Source organism: Oncorhynchus tshawytscha, linkage group LG14 (genome assembly GCF_018296145.1).
Source record: "Oncorhynchus tshawytscha isolate Ot180627B linkage group LG14, Otsh_v2.0, whole genome shotgun sequence".
Taxonomy (NCBI): domain Eukaryota; kingdom Metazoa; phylum Chordata; class Actinopteri; order Salmoniformes; family Salmonidae; genus Oncorhynchus; species Oncorhynchus tshawytscha.
This window is the reverse complement of record NC_056442.1, coordinates 32,161,512-32,178,295: the sequence shown is the minus strand read 5'-3', so window position 1 is coordinate 32,178,295 and position 16,784 is coordinate 32,161,512. Positions and strand designations below refer to the sequence as shown.

The following is a 16,784-nucleotide window of genomic DNA, read 5'->3' as shown; positions in this document are numbered from 1 at the left end:
GGGTGCTCCCTGAACACACCTGCTTACCCGAGAAAACCTTACAACAGCTGCCCTGGAAATAATACAGAGCTGCCAATCAGAGCTCTACTCTCACTAGGCTGGTAACCTAGGTACGAGAAGCTCGGTGAAGATGCCACACACAGCCAGGTCAGGCAGGGTAGCTTGACTAGAAGCTAAAGTTGTGTAAACTGCCAATACGGTTACTTCAAAGTGATGTTTAGAATCCATGTAAAACATCATGTTTTTTATAGAACAAGACTGTGGGTACTGTATTGGTAGCTTGATGATGTTTGATGCCAATGTGAGAGGCAGGTGAGAGAGGTAACATGTTGATGACCTGCTTTACTCAGAAAGAGAGGAAAAATCATGTTCCAGATTCCAGTTATTGTGTCCTTATATATTATGATTTATGACTTTAAACTCTGGAGAGAACATGCCCAGCCCGCAGGGGAACCTATACAGATGTATAACTTAGTGATTCCACTCTTGGCTGATGGTAAAGGAATATAAATTATATATTTATTTACCCTCCCAGTGATTCAATGGGAACATCCAAAGTGGCACCCTATGTGCTTTTTGATCTGGGCCCTATCAAAACTAGTGTACAATGTAGCAAATAGGGTGCCATTTGGGACAGATGCAATATGCTATTAAACAGCAGCTGTCTACCCAGCAGACATAGTAGAACAATATTATGCAGGTTTCTTATTTTACCTGTCTCTTTGAAAAGAAAAATGGGCATAAAAACACACCGTAAAAAGATATTGTGTACCTTGTCTTAAACAGAGTGTGGTAGCCTACAGAAAATGTGTGAATGACCTATATGCTCCACACAGGGTCAAAGGGTTCAAAGGTCAAGTAAGTCCATTTATGAAGCTTGCGCCACCAGAAATACGCTAAACCTCATAAAAAAGACATATATGTTACCTTTATTTAACTAGGAAAGTCAGTTAAGAACAAATTCTTATTTACAATGACAGCCTACCGGGAAACAGTGGGTGACTTACCTTGTTCAGGGGGAAAACAACAGATTTTTACCATGTCAGCTCGGGGATTCAATCCTGCAACCTTTCGGTTACAGTCCCAATGCTCAAACTAGGCTACCTGCCACCCCATCAATAATCATCATCAATCCACAATCAATGACTAATTTCATAAGCTCTATCCAGTAACACCTGCACTGTCTGAGATGACAGAGAGAAAATATATTGCAAACATATAGGATAAATATATGGCTAGTTAAACACCACTCAGAAGGGGTTGTGGTGGATCTAAAACTAAAATGTATATTTTGTTCATTTATGAATAAATTAATCAATCAATCAAATGTATACAGCCCTTTCTACATCCACAGTTGTCACAAAGTCATTTTCAAGTAATCCAGCCTACTAGTGGCCTTACTGACCAAAAAGTATAGAAATAAACCCAAAGTGTCCCTCTTTGGAAACAAAGTAGGAGATCTATTGAGTGAGAAAGAGAGAGAGAGAGAATAGGAGAGAGAGACAAGGAGAGAGAGAGAGAGAGAGAGAGAAGGAGGGGGAGAGAGAGAGAGAGAGAGAGACAAGGACGGAGAGAGAGAGATCTGCTAAAAAGGTCTGAAAGACGATGATGATGACTCACCCGTTATGGGAACTGTGGTAGTTAGTCGCCCGTCACACTCCTCAATTCTCCGCAATACGGAGTTGCTGGAAGGAACCACCTGACTATGCATGGGACCACCCTACCACCTGACTATGCATGGGACCACCTTACCACCCGACTATGCATGGGACCACCCTACCACCCGACTATGCATGGGACCACCTAACCTTTATTTTTTATTTTTATTTCACCTTTATTTAACCAGGTAGGCATGGGAACAAGTTCTCATTTACAACCCGACTACCTGCAAGATAAAGACCAGTGTGAGCCCTACAACCCAGAGTTACACATGGAATAAACCACCCTACCACCCGACCCGACTATGCATGGGACCACCCTACCACCCGACCACCCTATGCATGGGACCACCCTACCACCCGACTATGCATGGGACCACCCGACTATGCATGGGACCACCCTACCACCCGACTATGCATGGGACCACCCTAATACCCGACTATGCATGGGACCACCCTACCACCCGACTATGCATGGGACCACCCTACCACCCGACTATGCATGGGCCCACCCTACCACCCGACTATGCATGGGCCCAACTTACCACCCGACTATGCATGGGCTCACCCTACCACCCAGGCCCGATATGCATGGGACCACCCTACCACCCGACTATGCATGGGCCCACCCTACCACCCGGACTATCCATGGGACCACACTATCGCCCGACTATGCATGGGACCACCCTACCACCCGACTATGCATGGGAACCACCCTGGGACCACCCACCCGACTATGCATGGGACCACCCTACCACCCAACTATGCATAGGACCACTATGCATGGGACCACCCGACTATGCATGTGACCACCCTACAAGCCGACTATGCATGGGACCACCCTAACACCCGATTATGCATGGAACCACCCTACCACCCGACTATGCATGGAACCACCCTACCACCCGACTATGCATGGGACCACCCTACCACCCGACTATGCATGAAACCACCCTACCACCAGACTATGCATGGGACCACCCTACCACCCGACTATGCATGGGACCACCCTACCACCCGACTATGCATGGAACCACCCTAATACCCGACTCTGCATGGGACCACCCTAACAGTCGACTATGCATGGGACCACCCTACCACCCGACTATGTATGGAACCACCCTACCACCCGACTATGCATGGGACCACCCTAACACCTGACTATGCATGGGACCACCCTAACACTCGACTATGCATGGGACCACCCTAACACCCGACTATGCATGGGACCACCCTAGCACCCGACTATGCATGGGACCACCCTAACAGTCGACTATGCATGGGACCACCCTACCACCCGACTATGTATGGAACCACCCTACCACCCGACTATGCATGGGACCACCCTACCACCCGACTATGTATGGTACCACCCTACCACCCGACTATGCATGGTACCACCCAATTATGCATGGAACCACTGAGTCTTTCTCTTGTTTGTTTGCCTCTGAGTGACACTACCATGGAATGATCACGGTAGAATGGTACCTAGATTATAACCCAAATGTTTTTATATCTCATTATATTACCGGCCGCCCTGATGACCCTAGGTCATGGATTGGTCATCCAAAGGTCATCCTGTCCTACTGTCCCATGAACACGGCCCCATGCCAGTGGTTCCTTGGATTCATTCTATAAATTGTCATTTAATTTGATTAATTTCCTTCTTTAACCTAAATTATTATTTTGTACTGTATTTTCCTTTATTTTTTACCTACTGCTTTGAAAAGACTCAGAATTAGCTGAAAGCTATAGAATTGAAAACAACAATAATAACATTGAAATAGAAAGGATTTTCCTTCTGTACCCTTGTCTCCGTTCAAACCCAGTGGGGTCTCCGCCAGTGGGCATAATCCTATGGATGTCAATGGGATTTGAGCCCATCATTTTTGCCCAAATTTATATTCTGCAATCCTACAGGAAGTGGGTATGAAGGGAGCCCTGCCACAAAATGTATGAACCCAAGAAATCAATGTGCAAACCAAATAGTAATGTCATCATCATACATGAACTATAATACAATTACAACCAATACAAATAATAAAAACAAATTTAAAATACATTTTGATTTCGTTTGAGATGGCCTGTGATTGGACACTTGAAATGATTCTCCTATTTCGAAGGCTTGAGTTTTTTTCTGTGTGCAGTATTTAATACAGTAGACATGATACATAAACACCGTCGAAACAATAGCAAAAATATACATTTTGTGCAGCAGCTTTAAGAACGTTTCACAATAATATGCCACTGATGCTTTTCCTGACTTCAAAAATAACATTTGTATTCCAACACAGATTGCCTTTCACATTAAATAGATGTTTGTTTGTTTGTTATTGTTTTTGGTATAATAACATAATCATAGATCTCCCTCTTGTGTCCGCTCCTCTAAGCTTAAACAGATTTGACAATCCGAAAAAGGATCAAATACAACCTGCATGTTTTAGCTGTATAAAAACCATTGATTAATCTAAATTAATTTAATTCAAATCAATCTAAACTTTGACAGAGGGGAGGAGGAGTACCAGTCCGACCGGTAAACAGATACTGTGTGTGTTGTTATATGGAGTGTGTATACAGTAGTAGCCTAGAACACCCTGAGTGGGTTGACCATCAGCACTGTCTTCTGTTCACACCCTGTCCCAGATAGACGTGTACATACAGTATCTCTCCCCTCTTCCCATCCCTCCGCTCTCTTCCTCCTCTTCTTTTTGTTCTCCCCTTCCCTCCCTCCTTCCTTCCTTCCTTGCCAGTGTCTCCAGATCAGGGAGTGTGTATGATGGTAACATTGGCCCAGTCAGGGAAGGTGTTGAGATTGAACATGGCTGCTCCCCAGGTGTTCAGTGCGACGTTGATGGTGATGACACCAACAATGTTCAGAACGAATCCAGCCTTCGCCTGTTGTCAGCATGGTGAAAAACAGGTAGAAACATTGGTCACAGACGGAATGATTCACAACCATGTATTCTACGAGCCTGGATCCAAAGAGAATTGCTCCGTTTCACTTCTGGTTTCAATGATTCGAATTATCAATGAATCACATTTACTCTATTTACAGAACAAAACTTTTTTTATATCAACAATTGTCACAAAGTGTTTTTTACAATGAAGAGATGCCCAGACTGAAACAGTGAAACAGAACAATTCAGTTTGGATCCAGGATAGTATTTCACTCTCTACACAAAGTACTGTATGGAGAGGGGTGAGGGGTGAGGGGTGAAGGGTCATAGGTCGTACCATGTCCATGACTTTGAGGTTGCCATAAGAGAAGGCGATGGCATTAGGGGGCGTGGCCACCGGCAACATGAAGGCCAGCGAGGCACAGATAGTGCAGGGCAGCATGACGTACAGTGGGTGGAGCTTAATGGCTACGGCCTGGGAACAGACAGACAGGGTCATACATGAGACAAAGAGGTGAAATGAACATATAGTGTATGCTTAATATGTTGACCAAACCGCTCACGGGCCTTTAGTTTTCCCGGTGAAATGGAACCAATGGAATGGTCCCAAAAGGAGCACCACTTAAAATCATTGATCCAGGTTTTCTAAGTGGGACATGTGTGTTACCATGTGTGTTGCCTGGGTGTGTGTATGTACATTTCTAAGGGATTCTGTCTTACCATAGAGGCCAGTATAGGCAGGAACAGTGTGGTAGTAGCTACGTTACTGGAGCACTCAGTGAATGTGGCGGTGAGTAGACACAGGAGGAAGGAAATGGCAAAGGGAGGGATGGACTGCAGGGGGGCCAGACTTTCTCCTAGCCACTGAGACAGACCAGACACCTGCACACAGAGAAAAACATATCCACAATTTTCATCATTTTTGTTTAAAAAAAGAAAACACAGACCGACCGATTCGGACAGACTGACCAACCTACAGACAGACGGTACCTCACTTCCCCGGGCCAGAGCGAAGCCTCCTCCCAGTAGCAGGAGAATGTTCCACGGCATCTTCTCTTGGACCACGTCCCAGTTCAGCAGGGTGGGAGGGGCCTTCAGGGGCTTTCCTATAGGGACAAGACACACACAGGAGAATGACACCAGGTTTACCATCACGGTCCTTACAGCCTTGATTCCAGGCACTCCTGCAGGAACTTGATAGTATGGTAACTCAAGACTACAGTCCCGGAGATCTGTGTATTTACATGGTAGTTAGGAAGGTACAGTGTTATTAAAGTATACAGTATCTCTGTCCAAATCTATATGGGCAGAGATTATACTGTTATGATGTACAGGACTCTGTCCTAGATAGAACTGTACTAACTTACTTACATTGATACTCAGGGAGCAAAGGCCATCGATAACTCCTAGACACTAACATGACCACAAAAACACTCTATGCCAGGAATGGAAAACCAGAAGTCAAGGAGCCATGACAAGGCACCTCAAAGTCTGCCTCGCAAACTCTGCTGCCTCGCAAACTCTGCTGCCTCGCACTCCGAACTCGAACTCTTCACTAAGTGCCTTTAATCATTGTGACACCCATTTATTTACCAAACACATTAAGCTGCTGCCGTTTTGAGGTAGGAGCTGCATTACTGGAGCACTTCGTTTTGACCTTGTCACTTATCAGGAGTAAGAACACTAAACTCAGTTTAGGTTACAGAGGGAGAAAAGTCCATAGGTATTCATATGAATGAATGAATGAATGAATGAAATCTTATTTTGGTGTCAAATCGCCAGTTGGCAACCCATCCCCTATGGCATTAATTGACACAAACAAACATTACAATAATTCACTGTGAAAATTCAGTGATTCTTGTCGTTCCAGTGTTCTCTGCAGTGCGCATTGCATAAAGAGTGAATTAAATGTTTTATATAAAAAAATCTATACATAATAAATAGCAAATAAGATTATTCCGCCCAAAAAAATATCCCTTTAGAAATGTCTGCCAGTCATTTATTGATTTGAAAGCTATTTGTTTCGGGAAAGGGCAGAACAGAGAATACAGCTGTGTAGGGCAGGGCTGACCTTGAGGCTAGCGCTATCACGCTGCAGCCCTCTGATGTGTCTCGAGTGTCTGTGTCTGTGTCTGTGTCTGTGTCTGTGTCTGTGTCTGTGTGTGTGTCTGTGTCTGTGTCTGTGTGTGTGTCTGTGTCTGTGTCTGTGTCTGTGTGTGTGTCTGTGTCTGTGTCTGTGTCTGTGTCTGTGTCTGTGTGTGTGTGTGTGTGTGTGTGCGTGTCTGTGTCTGTGTCTGTGTCTGTGTGTGTGTGTGTGCGTGTCTGTGTCTGTGTCTGTGTGTGTGTGTGTGCGTGTCTGTGTCTGTGTCTGTGTGTGTCTGTGTCTGTGTCTGTGTCTGTGTCTGTGTCTGTGTCTGTGTCTGTGTGTGTGTGTGTGCGTGCGAGCATGTGCAAGCCCTGAGAAGTAAGGGTGCTATCAGGACGATTACAAAGCACTGAGTCCTGAAGATTATATCTCTATACCAGGGGTTCTTAAACTTTTTCAGCCTGGGACCCAAATAAGTCCTTCCATGAAAACATGTGAGATTTGTTTGAGGGGCCTCCCCTCCTCGCAGGCAAAACATTTTATAGGCCTCCTTCCTGGCGGCGGAGAGAAAAGTTTTACAGCTAATTTCCTGCAATTCTACACATTTTGCCATGACTTATGCCATGTTTATATGATATCTGAGCGAGAGTGATGGCTGTGGAGGTCAGGGCCCCTGGGCATGTGCCCTGCTTGGCCGGTCGGTATTCGACCATGACTACTGCAAGTTTAGATAGCTGGCTAGACTAATTTACTAATCTAAAAATTGTTAGCTGACATGGCTAATTGAGTGACTGTCAGAGACTGTTGTCACATTGTGGCTCAGTTGGTAGAGCATGGCGCTTGCAACGCCAGTGTTGTGGGTTTGATTCCCATGGGGGACCAGTATGAAAATGTATGCATTCACTACTATAAGTCGCTCTGGATAAGAGCGTCTGCTTAATGACTAAAATGTACAAAAGAAAATTCTGACAATAAGAGAAAAACTGCTGATGCCCAATCAAATTTCAAAAGTGCACCTTGTGTATTCTACTATTCAAACTTTCAACAGTAAGTTGAGACCCTGACTGAGCCCCCCCCCCCAAAAAAAATGATGTCACGACCCACCATTAACATGTCCGAAAGTCTGCTCTATACAATAGTATCACAGACAGACAGGTAGACACACACACAATGTCTCTCTCAATCACACACTCGTAAACACACCAATGTACTCTCACCACTCATAGATATATTGACAAAACGTGCACACACACACACACATACCATCCTCAGAGTACCCGCCACATCTGGGTAGTTGGGATGGGATCATGAAGAACAGTGTTGACATCAGGATGGCCACCGTGCCATCAGTGACGTACCTGGGACATAGAAATCTACATATAAACAATGTCTCTTGGTCCCATTTCTCAATGTGTCCATATGTATTGATATGGTAGTTACATAGACATGTACTGTGTAATTACAGTTTATGTCCACATTATGTGTAAAGCTAAATTGTTAACTTACATGAGAGTAAGAAAGCGGGAAAGAGCAAAGACTGGGATACACAGCAGAAAGCTATCAGATTTTTAAAAAGTGAGGGAGAACCAGGAAGAACCACAGGGAGTGACTAGCAGACACAACACCCAGGAGTTACAACACAGAACATACTGATATCTATCACTCACGGTCTGTCCTTGTTGAAGAGCACAGTGGCCCAGCCTGGCATGAAGCCTGGTTCTCTGGTGAACCAGAGCAGGACCAGCAGGACAAACAGCACCAGGACACAGCCCTCAGCGAAGCACATACTGCCCAGCTTCTTATACTCATTCTTTATCACCCCGTACGCCTCCTTGTCACCATCTTTATTCATCCCGCAGCCAAACGACTTCTTCATGCTGTGGGTGAATGGGCCAAATAGATCCGAGACATATCAGAGATCTCTATATAGTGTCATATAGGTCTCTGGGTCTTACATAGGCGTGTATCTACTTTGTCTATATGGCAATGTCTTACATAAATGGACAATGAAGTATCTATATAAGTGAAATATGAGCATAAACCATTACCTTCTATTGTTTTACTATGCTTAGTCATTATATTGCATTTTTATGTTCGTGAATGTGTCACGTTTCAACATGGATTGCAGGCACACAATCATATTGCTTCGGCTTCCTGCCACGAGACGGTGTTATGGATATTGTTGGCTGTAGATAAAACATAACAGGAAAGAATGACTCACTTGCAGCCCAGGTACATAAACTGCAGCCACAGCCAGGAGATGATCAGCATCAGAACCATGTTGGGGAAGGAGAAACCAAACCAGCTGGCAAAGTTGATGATGTCTTCATTCCCTGGGAACAGCCTGTGGGGAAAGAATGATAGAATGATAGAATTAGAACTAGCATTAGTTACCGGAACATTCTAAAGGGTACTCAACTGTAGGTACACCCAATATGGCCGCCAGGCCGGTGCACCTGCCACAAAAAACTGCTTTGAACGGGAATGTGCAGGGAATTCTAATGCTATGGAGGAAGTGACAAAGATGTTAGCTAACTCCCACGCCAGGGAAGGAATTGGAAACATGATCAAAGGAGCCACTGTACAGTCAGTGTATCCATCCTTGTGCTTTAGCTGCTGTAAGTAAAGTAGACTGGGAACTACAGTACTCCCAGAGATGAACCGTTGCTTAACCGGTTTGCAATACTGCATCCACAATAACCATTTAATGAGAGCTACTCAGATGGTTATCTTACTGTATTTACTTGTAATACTACCCACGCATATTAAGCATTTATAAACAGACATATAAACGTACTCGTCGACCTGTCCCTTGAGGATGAGGTTCGGGGTGGTGCCAGTGAGGGTGGCTGTTCCTCCGATGCTGGCAGCGTAACACACACTGAGACTCATGCCTTTATCTAGGTTCAGGTACTTAGCCTCCCTCTTCAGCCTCCTCTCCCTCGCCTCCAGGCTCTCCTCCACCTCTGGCTCGGGCTCTGGAGGGGGAGATCCATGGGTCAGCCAATCAAAATGTTCAGGGTTTAGAGGTCAGTCTATCAGAAGTTTTCCCAGGGGTAACTAAGGGTTTAGGGCAAAGATTTTATACGTTGTTTTCAGGGAGTCTGCAAGAAACAGGGATTGAGAGTATCTGGTGGTGATATTGAACATGACGTTCAATGCATCCGTGTACTTCGTATTCTATCTCAGCCAGATGAGACGATAAGTCCAAACAATCTTGTCTCGAACAGACAAAATCAACAAGGTCACATCCTGAATTATCATTTCAATGACATATCAATATCTCTTACTTAACTGTGTTCCTCTACTAAGATGAATGGTTGAATAATTGACAGAAGGGTGTTTCAGGGAATCCACAACAGGTGTGAATGAGGTGTTATTCCTGGGCTGGAACAAAAGCCTGTACACCCTGTGGGTTTCAAGGACCATGATAGAGGAACACTGATGTTGAGAGAACACATACTGTATTCTACTTACCTAACTTGACCCCATTCTCCCTGGACTTGACATCCTTTGTATATTTAGCAGCACCTCCATCATCTGCCAAATAAGGGAGATATAATTTATTTACAAAAACAGAAAGATGTGGAGTAGCTTGTGATTGTGAAAGCTCATGGTCAAACTAATGGACACATAATCTTGTGGTACCAGGCTGGTCACACACACACATACACCCCCCCCACCCACACCACTTTCTCCTAACAACACACACCTATGGTAATGCTTTTTTCCTTGTCACCCATCTCAAAGGCCTGGTTGTCCTGGTCCTTAGGTATCCCAGTCCCAGTCCAGGCCCCCCTGATGGCCATCAGGTCCATCTCCCTCTCCTCTGCCTGGGCCTCGGAGTCACACAGCTGCTTCAGCACGGCGTTAGCGATGGGCAGCATCATGGCAGTGGAGGCTGTGTTACTGATCCACATGGACAGGAAGGCTGTGGTGCCCATGAAGCCCATCATCAGACTGGATAGACAGTGGAGAATAGAGAGAGAGAGAGAGAGAGAGAGAGAGATGTGTAATTCTTACTGTTAATTTTTATTGTTTATTTCACTTTTGTATATTATCTACCTCACTTGCTTTGGCAATGTTAACACATGTTTCCCATGCCAATAAAGCCCCTTGAATTGAATTGAATCAAAATTGAGAGAGAGAGAGAGAAAGAGAGAGAGAGGGGGGGAGAGAGAGAGAGAGAGGGAGGGAGGGAGGGAGGGAGGGAGGGAGGGAGGGAGGGAGGGAGGGAGGGAGGGAGGGAGGGAGGGAGGGAGGGAGGGAGGGAGGGAGGGAGGGAGGGAGGGAGGGAGGGAGGGAGAAAATGGAGATTGGAAAAGTGGAAAAGCAAGAGTGAGGAGGATAGAGAGGGAGATAAAACCATTTAAAAATAAAACATATAAGACACTTAATATGAATAAAACGTTGGGCTATCTGAACACTAGACCAAACAGCTCTGTAATAGAATCATTAAAACAGGTCTCTTACAGAGCAGGCCTCACCCCTACTAGGAGCAGTACTCTGAGGGCGATGCGTTTGTGAAGGTTCCAGTATTCCACAGCTATAGCCACCAACAGCCCTCCGACGAACAGCATGTTAGAGTCCTTCATGTACTGGTTACACACCTGGATGAGAGACAGACAGGGGGGTTCTGAACGAGTGTACTGGCCTGAGACAGGTTCTGCTTAGAAATACCATCATGTACTAATAATGGGATCAACAGTAAGAAGTTTATCAACAGTACTTAGGTGCTTTATTCATACGTCCTCAACACTGTATCTACTAAACAAAGATTTACATTCCACATTTTAGTCAACTGTTGACCTGTTTATTCTGATCATAAAACAGAATGTTGTTGTCTCCATTACTGAGTCTAATGGGTGGGTAAGAACCAGTCATTAGGTATGGAGGTGGTTGAGTAGAGAGGGGAGAGGATAGTGGTGTTGGTACCTCGCTTGACTCCATGATGCCCATCATAGGGAAGAGGATGACAGGTAGCAGACCGGTCACAGCCAGAGGCATACACTCTGTACACCAGTACAGGGCCATCAGGATGATCACATAGCCACAACTAGCCTCCTGTACACACACATGAGACAGACAGGGACTGTGAGAGTGTTGTTGAGGTAGGACAACACGTACAAATGCACACAACACACAGTCATTCCTCTCTCAGGACCAGTTTGTTCTTAGTAAACAATCATCTGAGACAACAGCCAAGAGCATGAAGCACAGACAAGCTGTATAACTGTTTTAGAACATAAAGAAGTGTTCTTGTGTGCAATTCAATAAATCTATTCAATAAGTCAGTTATAGTTCTTGCAATGCATAGTTAATAACAATCAATTAAAACAAATATCATGCCTACCCAAATGCATATTACTGTCATTTCTAAAGGTGCTCCAGTTCTCTCCAGTTCTCCATGGCCATAGTATCTCCCTTGTAACTTAACATGATCACTTTGTTGTAGGCCTAATCTTTAACCACGATGGAGACGTCAAGAGAGGTTGTGTCTGCAGGATATAAACTGTAGCTGGGCCAGCAATGAGTTGGCATAATTATGTCATTTAGTTACGATGCCCTTCAGTTAACCAATTAAAGCTAGAATCCTCAGTTGCTACATCCATTTTTTGGGATTATGTTTTAATTATGTACCTGTTGATTTTTGAAGAATATACCTTATAATATAACCTCATGAGCTTAGTTTAAGTGACATACCCCTTCAGAACCCAAAATATAAGCTTGTTTTACTACACTGTTTGTAAACAATGTCAATGCAAACAAACACTGTATAGCCTCAAAACATGCTTAAACTTATCATTGTTATATCGTGGATGGTCAGTCCTTGCATCCCTAGCTCTGTCTATGAATTTGAGAGTGGTTATACTTCTCCAGCCCCATCCCTCAGCTGTTTACCAAAAGTTTTAATCAGTGACGGGGGGGTAGTTGTATGAACTGCAGATTGCCCTTTTAATATCCATTTTGATCAAACAAATCCATTCTTAGAGGGGAAAAACAGGCTTGGATTTTCTATAAATATATTTATGATACATGGTAAGCCCTTGGTGATAAAAGATGAAGAAGGAACTAAGGTGCCTGTCATGCAAGTCTTTCATTCCTGATGTGTCACGTTCTGTCCATCGTTCGTATGTGTTTTCCTTGTTTTAGTGTTGGTCAGGACGTGAGCTGGGTGGGCATTCTATGTTGTGTGTCTGGTTTGTCTATTTCTATGTTTGGCCTGATATGGTTCTCAATCAGAGGCAGGTGTTAGTCATTGTCTCTGATTGGGAACCATATTTAGGTAGCCTGTTTTGTGTTGGGTTTTGTGGGTGATTGTTCCTGTCTCTGTGTTTGCACCAGATAGGACTGTTTAGGTTTTCACTTTTCTTGTTTTGTATAGTCTGTTCATGTATAGTCGTCTTTATTAAAAACATGAATAACCACCACGCTGCATTTTGGTCCGCCTCTCTTTCACCAGAAGAAAACCCTTACAGAATCACCCACCAACCAAGGACCAAGCGGCGTGGTAAACAGAGGCAGCAGCAACAGCAGCAGCAGGAGAAGCGACAGGTGCAGCAGGAGCAACAGCAGCAGCAGGAGAAGCGACAGGTGCAGCAGGAGCAACAGCAGCAGCAGCAAAGGCAGCAGCAGGAGCAAAGGCAGCAGCAGGAGAAGCAACAGAGGCAGCAGCAGTGGGAGAGGCTGCACTCTTTGGATAAATGGACTTGGGAGGAGATCCTTGACGGACAAGGACCCTGGGCAGAGCCATGGATGGAATTGGAGCTGTCGGCGAAGCAGAGTGCTGAGTCAGAGTGTGGAGGATGTATTGGACAGAGTAGAAAGAAAGCTGTTGGCTTGGCATAGTATGCACGGCATACCAGTGCCAGCACCATGCATCAGGCCTACAGTGCGTCCCACCTGTTCAGCGCTGCCGGAGCCTTTCTCCTCTACAGCGCTGCTGGAGTCTCCCGCCTGTTCAGTGCAGCCAGAGCCTTTCTCCTCTCCTGCGCGGCCGGAGTCTCCCGCCTGTTCAGCGCAGCCAGAGCTGCCAGCCTGCATGGAGCAGCCAGAGCTGCCAGCCTGCATGGAGCAGCCAGAGCTGTCAGCCTGCATGGAGCAGCCAGAGCTGTCAGCCTGCATGGAGCAGCCAGAGCTGTCAGTCTGCAAGGAGCTGTCAGTCTGCACGGAGCTGTCAGTCTGCACGGAGCTGCCAGTCTGCACGGAGCTGCCAGTCTGTAAGGAGCTGCCAGTCTGTAAGGATCTGCCAGAACCGCCAGTCTGCCAGGATCCGCCAGTCTGCCAGGATCCGCCAGTCTGCCAGGATCGGCCAGTCTGCCAGGATCTGCCAGTCAGCCAGGATCCGCCAGTCTGCCAGGATCAGTTAGATCCGCCAGTCAGCCAGGATCCGCCAGTCAGCCAGGATCCGCCAGTCAGCCAGGATCCGCCAGTCAGCCAGGATCCGCCAGTCTGCCAGGATCCGCCAGAACTACCAGTCAGCCAGGATCCGCCAGAACTGCCAGTCAGCCAGGATCCGCCAGTCAGCCAGGATCCGCCAGAACTGCCAGTCGGCCAGGATCTGCCAGTCGGCCAGGATCTGCCAGTCGGCCAGGATCTGCCAGTCGGCCAGGATCAGTTAGATCCGCCATTCAGCCAGGATCCGCCAGTCAGCCAGGATCCGCCAGAAGTGCCAGTCAGCCAGGATCTGCCGGAACCACCAGCCAGCCAGGATCTGGTAGATCCATCAACCTGCCTGAGCTTCCTCTCAGTCCTCAGCTTCCTCTCACTCCAGCCAGCCACTCCTGAGCTCCATCAACTCCTGAGCTTCCTCTCACTCCCGAGCTTCCTCTCACTCCCGAGCTTCCCCTCGGTCCCGAGCTTCCCCTCGGTCCCGAGCTACCTCTCGGTCCCGAGCTACCTCAGTCCAGTGGGGCCCGTTGTTAGGTTTCCTAGGCCAAGGTTAGCGGCGAGGGTCGCCACTCAAGGGACACTAAGGAGGTGGACTAAGACAATTATGGAGTGGGGTCCACGTCCAGCGCCAGAGCCGCCACCGCGGACAGATGCCCACCCAGACCCTCCCCTACAGGTTTAGGTTGTGCGTTCGGAGTCCGCACCTTGGGGGGGGGGAGGGTTCTGTCACGTTCTGTCCATCGTTCGTATGTGTTTTCCTTGTTTTAGTGTTGGTCAGGACGTGAGCTGGGTGGGCATTCTATGTTGTGTGTCTGGTTTGTCTATTTCTATGTTTGGCCTGATATGGTTCTCAATCAGAGGCAGGTGTTAGTCATTGTCTCTGATTGGGAACCATATTTAGGTAGCCTGTTTTGTGTTGGGTTTTGTGGGTGATTGTTCCTGTCTCTGTGTTTGCACCAGATAGGACTGTTTAGGTTTTCACTTTTCTTGTTTTGTATAGTCTGTTCATGTATAGTCGTCTTTATTAAAAACATGAATAACCACCACGCTGCATTTTGGTCCGCCTCTCTTTCACCAGAAGAAAACCCTTACATGATGGTTTATTGTCCTGGAGGACAACCGTAACTCACAGCGAACTCTGAACCAGCAATGTGCATGGCTGATGAAGTTATCTACAGTGTCTACACACACTAAATGACCAGTCTACAGTGGATTCCTGGATATTCTGAAATAATTAAAAATGTCACAAATACAATAGAAATGTCACATCAGGAAATACACACAGATGTGTAACCAAAACATGCAGTGAAGCTTCAATAAACATATAGAGTTTTCAAGGAATTTCAGCATTACATTTGTGTACAACCAGGACTTGAAATGCTACAGAATAACTTCTGAACTTTCAATAGGTTTAAAACAAACAAATCACAGCCTCTGCACAGTTAGACACAAACAAACAGACACACACACACACACATACATACACACACACACACACACACACACACACACACATACACAAACACTCTTACCGGTCCCCCAACTATTAGGGGTAAAGGTAGAATCAACAGAGGGATGAAGAATATGATCAGGTAATTCCGATATCTCCATAGTCCACTTAGACACACCACCATGGCTGGTCCAGATATCCAGAGGGTAGCGCAGGTACACAGAGAAGAGAAATGGATATATTAAATAGAAAATCTAATTGGAGTGCGGGGGAGATGTTACGAGATAAATGAGGACACTACCACAAAGAGAGAACAGGAGATAAAGGTGCAGTATATATATCACACAGAGAGAATTAAATATTAACTTTGGAGTGAGGTGACTGGGCTGAGGAGGGAGTGTGTTGTACAACACAAGACAGTAGAGTGAGTGAGTGAGTGAGTGAGTGAGTGAGTGAGTGAGTGAGAGATCACCTTACCAGTGAAAGTTTGAAATGACAGATTCCTATTGCAGGATATACTGTATAAGGATGAGCATGGTTTTATAAAGTGTGAGTGTACAAATCTCTACAATCCAGGGAAATATTGTGTACTGTTATTTTGTCCAAACATATTTAAGATGGATAAAAAAAAAGCATGAAAAGGCTAAATAAAATGACCCCCCACCCAGCAGAGAGAGAGAGAGAGAGAGAGAGAGAGAGAGAGAGAAAGAGAAAGAGAGAGGGAGGGAGGTGAGGGAGGGTAGAGGAGAGGAGAGAGAGAAGGCCTTCTATACCATCAGGAGGAACTTACATTTCAACATACCAATTAGGATCTGGCTAAAAATGCTTGAATCAGTTATAGAACCCATTGCCCTTTATGGTTGTGAGGTCTGGGGTCCGCTCACCAACCAAGAATTCACAAAATGGGACAAACGCCAAATTGAGACTGCATGCAGAATTCTGCAAAAATATCCTCGGTGTACAACGTCAAACATCAAATAATGCATGCAGAGCAGAATTAGGCTGATGCCCACTAATTATCAAAATCCAGAAAAGAACCGTTAAATTCTACAACCACTTAAAAGGAAGCGATTCCCAAACTTTCCTTAAGAAAGCCATCACCTACAGAGAGATGAACCTGGAGAAGAGTCCCCAAAGCAAGCTGATCCTGGGGCTCTGTTCACAAACACAAACAGACCCCACAGAGCCCCAGGACAGCAACACAATTAGACCCAACCAAATCATGAGAAATCAGAAAGATAATTACTTGACACATTGGAAACAATTAACAACAAAGCAAACTAGAATGCTAATTGGCCCTA

General features: G+C 45.6%; 1 protein-coding gene across 1 annotated transcript; it reads right to left on the bottom strand.

The window, feature by feature from the left end:
• Window positions 1–3,643: 3,643 nt before the first annotated feature.
• On the bottom strand, window positions 3,644–15,779 carry LOC112267029 (solute carrier family 13 member 2-like). The gene is made up of 13 exons (XM_042297365.1): window positions 15,566–15,779; window positions 11,577–11,705; window positions 11,115–11,251; window positions 10,354–10,601; window positions 10,119–10,181; window positions 9,439–9,619; window positions 8,863–8,985; window positions 8,309–8,518; window positions 7,905–7,999; window positions 5,546–5,661; window positions 5,276–5,437; window positions 4,893–5,030; window positions 3,644–4,553 (listed from the first exon to the last, which is right to left on the bottom strand). Exons 1-13 carry the CDS (start codon window positions 15,665–15,667, stop codon window positions 4,419–4,421), a joined length of 1,839 nt encoding a protein of 612 aa, XP_042153299.1. The 5' UTR covers window positions 15,668–15,779; the 3' UTR covers window positions 3,644–4,418.
• Between the last annotated feature and the right edge of the window lie 1,005 nt (window positions 15,780–16,784).